General features: G+C 40.1%; 1 protein-coding gene across 1 annotated transcript; it reads right to left on the reverse strand.

Annotated features, from left to right (window-relative positions):
- Window positions 1-3,434: 3,434 nt before the first annotated feature.
- LOC141899923 (carboxylesterase 5A-like) lies at window positions 3,435-6,361 on the reverse strand. Its single transcript, XM_074786546.1, has 3 exons — window positions 4,883-6,361; window positions 4,248-4,723; window positions 3,435-4,126 (listed from the first exon to the last, which is right to left on the reverse strand). Exons 1-3 carry the CDS (start codon window positions 6,343-6,345, stop codon window positions 4,089-4,091), a joined length of 1,977 nt encoding a protein of 658 aa, XP_074642647.1. The 5' UTR covers window positions 6,346-6,361; the 3' UTR covers window positions 3,435-4,088.

Below are 6,361 nucleotides of genomic sequence, written 5' to 3' on the forward strand. Positions count from 1 at the left end.
GGTTATCGTCAGCTAAAATGATTGAACCCGGAAAGATCAAGCTTTAATTTAGATTCTGCATTAGACGATATCGATAATCGAAGCGCATATTTCCTGGTGTTGAAAATGCACCCGTATCATTATTTCACAATAACCAGCTATCAAACGGAATTCAGTTCGTTTTGTGAATTTTGATATCAATGATATTGTTATCGTCCATTATCCGATCATGCGCTATTTTCATGCACCATTGTGTCATTATAATTAATGATAGCTCGGCTTCCAGAAGGGACAATTCTTTTTTTATTATGAGGAATGTTTTGTTTGCACAACGGTGATCGCAAACCTTTACGATATACTGAAACTTCCGAAAGCTTCTCTCGAAAAACGAACCGTGGCATCCATGATTTTTTTAGTTGGGTATTATGTACGAAGGTCTTTTCGCCAAGATACGTCGTATCCCCGAATGGCCAACCTGTAAGCAATGGAGTAAATGTGTTATGAAAACAAAGTATAAACTTTGAAACAAATTCTATTTACTCAGACATGGACGCAACGATTTCCAATATTTAAGATTTAAAGAGGTATAATTTTCGTATTTTCTGACCTAAAATCGATGAAATTGGCTGACGACTTGTGACGTTATGAGATAATCATCTATTTTTTTAATTGTATAATGGTGTTTATTGACCAGGCGTCAGAACGCATAACGTGAAATGATTGATTCATCATGAACGATACCTCAACGCCACACACTGTGGGTAGACCATACTTTACAGTCCAAGTGTTGAAAGCTTTACCAAACCTAACCGGTATTTCGCGTACGGTGATGCTGACGTGTACCGTAACAATTCTCACCGCTGGGATCATCGGAAATGTGGCCAGTTTCCTCGTAATGACTAGTACGAAGTTTAGATGTCTTTCGTACACGAATTATTTGGCAGCGTTAGCGATATCCGATTTGGGAAATTGTTACGGTCGATTCTTTGCGCCATTGATCGATTTTGTTCTTTGGACTCGAGACGGCAAAGGTATCCAAATAGAAGGTATTTTGGCTTGTATTTGTAATGAATATCCGTTTGTTCTTGTAACGGCATCAAGCACTTGGTTAGTGGTTGTCGTTACATTAGAACGTCTGATGTTAGTAGTTTTTCCGTTCACGGCTCGTGTCGTCTGCACGGCCGCATTTGCACGCAGAGTTATTCTGGCGGTATTTATCCTAAGTTCATTAGTTGCTGGTTACTGTTTCATCATGCAGTATTCGAATAGACTCGGCTGTTACTACGACTTCGCAAAAATTCGACCCGCATTTTCCACTTACGTAACGATCACGTTCACTGTTCCAGTTGTTGTAACGATTTCCTTCAATGTCGTCATCGTAAGCGTTCTTACACAAAAACGGTCGTTCGGCTCCGGAGATGCGAAAATTCAAAAGGTTAAAAGGACAACTATCATGCTGATAACGGTATCCGTTATTTTTGCAATTACCGCCTTGCCGAACACGATAAATTCAATCATGGGTACATTCCCAAACGATCCCAAATTGACGCAAACATTGTTCTTCGTATTTTCCACCATTCTCGGATGCAATTATTCGATAAACTTCTACATTTACCTACAAGGATCAGAAGTGCGTACATTTTTCGTTCAGATGTTGAGTTGCTGACTTTTTCATGAACGAATATTTCATACGTTTCTACATGTATACACTTGCTTCCATTGCACTGTTCAAATAGCGAATAAGGGTCTGCGACATTCTTTTAAGACTACGCAACCCATGTGGGGCTTGCAACAAGCCCCACATGGGTATTATGGTATTGACAACATTTGAGCAACAGCTGCTCATATGTTGTTACCCGGTGTTTAAACATTTTTACATGGTAAGGTACAAAATATGTTCACATGACATTTCACAACATTGTAATATATACGATCAAACTAACTAGTAGATTTAAATATATTGCCTACTGGAAATTGATATAAAATTGTACTCATGTATGTCCATAATCACAACTTTATGACAGTGGATCCAGAGATTGAATGGCTTCATAATTCGAGTTCCAGACTCCAGAAATCATCATTTATTGGAAAAGAAATTATTGGTATTAGTGCGTGTAATTTTCTGCACCACCGACTACATTATTATACCAAATTACCTGGATCGTTTTAGTACTACAATGCTGGATATGTAACGCTATTTCTCTACTCCGAGATGCGGAAGTGAACGGTAGATTCGAACTGTGAAATATTATGTCATGTTTTAAGATATTTTTTCGTCATCATACATTCCCAATTCCAAAAGCAACGATGAAAAATGGACTGTGAAAGATATGATATTTTTCTCAAACAGCAGAATTTTTCGTTTGTTACTTGGCCATCGTGAAAATTAGTTGGAGTAGAATAATGTTGGACGACTAGGCATGCGTTGAGTTGAGAATCTCGTCTACTTCCTAAACGTAATGGGACATAACGATTTCCAATATATATTTTTGATTTAATGCGGTATAATTTTTGCAATTGCGGACCTGAAATCGATGTGAGATTGGTGGCCATGCACTCGTTGAACTACAAGATAATCATTTTAAGTATTAAACGATGACACTACGCATACTGCGAACACTTTTTCGTCATGAACGATACAAGGTTAGGCCGTATTTCACGGTCAAGGTATTGAAATTCTTAACACATCTAATCGGTATTTCGCGTACGGTGATGTTGACTTGTACCGTAACAATTCTCACCGCTGGGATATCGGAAATGTGGCCAGTTTCCTCGTAATGACTAGTACGAAGTTTAGATGTCTTTCGGACGCGAATTATTTGGCAGCGTTAGCGATATCCGATTCGGGAAATTGTTACGGTCGATTCTTTGCGCCATTGGTCGATTTTGTTCTTTGGACTCGGTACGGCAAAGGTATCCAAATAGAAGGTATTTTGGTTCGTATTGGTCATGAATATCCGTTTGTTACTGTAACAGCATCAAGCACTTGGTTAGTGGTTTTGTCGTTACATTAGAACGTCTGATGTTAGTAGTTTTTCCGTTCACGGCTCGTGTCGTCTGCACGGCCGCATTTGCACGCAGAGTTATTCTGGCGGTATTTATCCTAAGTTCATCAGTTGCTGGTTACTGTTTCATCATGCAGTATTCAAATAGACTCGGATGTTACTATGACTTCGAAAAAATACGTTCTGCTTTTACGGCTTATTCACCCATCACTTTTACTGTTCCAGTTTTTCTAACGATTGTCTTCAATGTTGTGATCATAGGAATTCTTCGGATCGAAAGACGTGAAAAGTCAAAAGGTTAAACGGACAACTGTCATGCTGGTGACTGTTTCCGTAATCTTTGCATTCACCGCCTTACCGAATACAGTCAACTCAATCCTTGCTACATTCCCAAACTACAAGAAACTAACGCAGACTTGGTTCTTTGTTTTTTCGATTATATTAGGATGCAATTATTCAATAAATTTCTATATTCATCTACAAGGATCAGAAGTACGTCCTTTTTTGTTCAAATGTTGAGTTATTGATTCTAAATTTACATAATTCATAATGTCCGAAGAGTAGGTCCCAAATTGAGTGGTACCGGTACCAATAAATACAGATAGCGTGCAAGGTGTCGGCAGCGTTCCGACCAAACCACGAGAACGCACGTTCATTTGGTAAACTTGGCAAAAAACATGGCAACTGATTCGTAGGTTAGAATATTACAGAGACTGACCTAACAAATTAAAAGGAATTTCAAATAGTTTTCCAATCACAAAATTCTGTCGTCAATGAAACTATCAAGTTAACTACATGGTTGACATTGTTGGCTTGAATATCTCCATCAAAATATTGATGTTGCACTTTGGAACTTTTTCGTTGAACAATTATATTCTACTAATTTATGTGCATTTTTATTTCGTATATAGTTTAATTTTGTTATCATTATTGTTAAAAATGACCTAAATTTATAAATGACATAAAACTTGTATACGTAGAGTCAGTACATATTTACACTATGATACATCAACGGAATGGCCCCGAAAAAAATGATCTCGGAAGTCTATATTCCGAAAAGTATGAGTTTCTATTGAATCTTTAAAAACTTATCAGCAAATAATCTCAGTTAAGTTGTATCATTTCGGCCTCTTCGTTGTTACCTGTAAAGAAAATAGAAATGTTTAGTTTAACTGAGAAACAGAAAAAGAAAATCACATGTAGTTATCGTGATTACATGCGTTATGTCGCAATAGATTAAAAAGTACGTATTGAATATATTACCCGTATCACTGGGTCCAGCTCCCGGGTCCGTAACAATTCGATCAATCAAATCTAGTTTATCTTCTTCGATCAAATTCGTCTTTTCCAGTTTAAGACTTCTGACATACACAATAGCAACGGCGTTCATGACGCAAACGACTCCGACGGCTATAATCAAACCCATGATAATAGTCGACGAATCACGAGCGACGAGGGACAAACCTAACTGGCCTTTCAGCGTTATTCTATCTGGTTTACAGCCTGAATTAGGTGGGAGTTTTTTCGGCTTTTCATTAGGCTTCGGTGGTTGGATTTGAAGTTCATCCGCATCCAGTCCCATGTCATTGATCCAAGGCTGCATATATTTGTAGCGATAGCGTTCCTCGACGGTGAAATTGTAAGAACTGCTTGATCTACCACTGATTTGTAGGTATTCTTGTTTCGACAATGTGAATTTTGGCCAATCTATATCAGCTGATATGGGAAAGTTCGGGTCCCTGGAATATGAAAGAACAAATGCGGTCATATTGACTAGATGTTTGGGACTACGGGTGTTGATTTCTAAAAAAATTCACAAATGAAAATGAAATTTCAATTCATTTTGTCAGACAAAAAGGATAATTTTCACATTTCCGGAGTAGAAATATTTAGCCTACCCTGATTTAACAAAATTACTCCAATATCGCACCATCTTCATGGCAACGGCTTCATCTTCTTCAAAAGTATGAGTCGTCACTTGGGTGTCTAGATAGATACTCTGTCCAACCATCTCCGGTCCATTCACCCAACCTTGCTTGATAGGATCTGGCGGCAAGCTTTCATACTCGAACACGTACATGTAAGTGTTGGCTTTATTGCTTCTAGCGTGCAACACCGCCGCGGCAACCACCGAGCTCCCTACCGCACTGTCGGACAGCATTTCGACCAGCTCGTCTCGTCGCTCGGTGTCCGTATCGGCGGTGTATCTGGTCAAAATCTCTTTCGTCAGTTCCGGTGTCTGTGCACGATACGAACAAGCGTGTATGGAAATAGCGAAAGGAACTAGTACCTGTTCGAATACAAAATGCGATGGTCCATCTTCGTAACTGAAACCATAACGCGAAGCTATGTCTACTAAATGTGGCAGTTCGATGGCCTTAGCAGCTTCGTTACCATTAACGCCCGTAAGAAGGTCTTTTTCCGCGAACAAAACCTGATATGGATTACAGTTTTCCCCGGAAAGGGCTTGTGTTATATTTGATATGAAGAAATAGTCGTCCGGCACTGGCGACCAGCCCGTTACGCGCGCCTGTGTAGCATTTATCAATTCTTCCACTCCCTTCGACTTCAGGCATGCCAGCATTTCACCACTAGTGTTCCAAGTGCATCCAAGGTACTGCGCGATATTTGTTCCATTGTTCTGTCCTTGTGGATGACTGAGGCACGGCGCCAAAATGCTGGTGCTTTCGGAAATTACTCTTTTCACGTATGTTGTTGTCGCAGGTGACATCGCCAGAAGAACTGCACTTCTAGCTCCTCCTTCACCTTGCGCACTAACTGTTATCAGCTTGTTGTCGCCGCCAAATTTGTCAATATGCTCCGCTACCCATAATAACGCCAATTCTTGATCATATATTCCATAATTTCCGTCAGAATCATGCGTACTTAGAAAACCGAGAATTCCTGATCGATAGTTGATAATGACCACAATGACGTCACCGTGGGCGGCCAATAGTCTTGGATCTAAGTCTGAGGATGACCACGCGGTAACACCATCCGAGATCGGTACGATGAACATCACTGCTTTTGTATCATTAGTTTTCGGTAGGTAGATATCCAAAGTCAAACAATCCTCTTTCATTCCCGGTGTAAACGGTGGCGCAGGGCATGGTGCCCCGTGCTTATCGGCGTTAAACGGTTGTTGCGGTAGAGCTTTTATCGGTTCCGGTCGCGCAAACCTGATCGGCGGTTCTGCATAAGGTATACCGAGGTAAACTTCTAAGTCAATTTCAGTAGTGTTGTCATCCGCGCCTTCTACTATCCCGATAGAGAGGTTTCTCTTGGGATTCGAGGCAGCTGCTGGTGGCAAGACGATGATAACCGTTATGGACACCGCGTACAACACTTTGATAACTTCCATACTTGATCATCCAATA

The sequence above is a fragment of the Tubulanus polymorphus genome, chromosome 2 (assembly GCF_964204645.1).
Source record: "Tubulanus polymorphus chromosome 2, tnTubPoly1.2, whole genome shotgun sequence".
NCBI classification, from domain to species: Eukaryota; Metazoa; Nemertea; class Palaeonemertea; order Tubulaniformes; family Tubulanidae; genus Tubulanus; species Tubulanus polymorphus.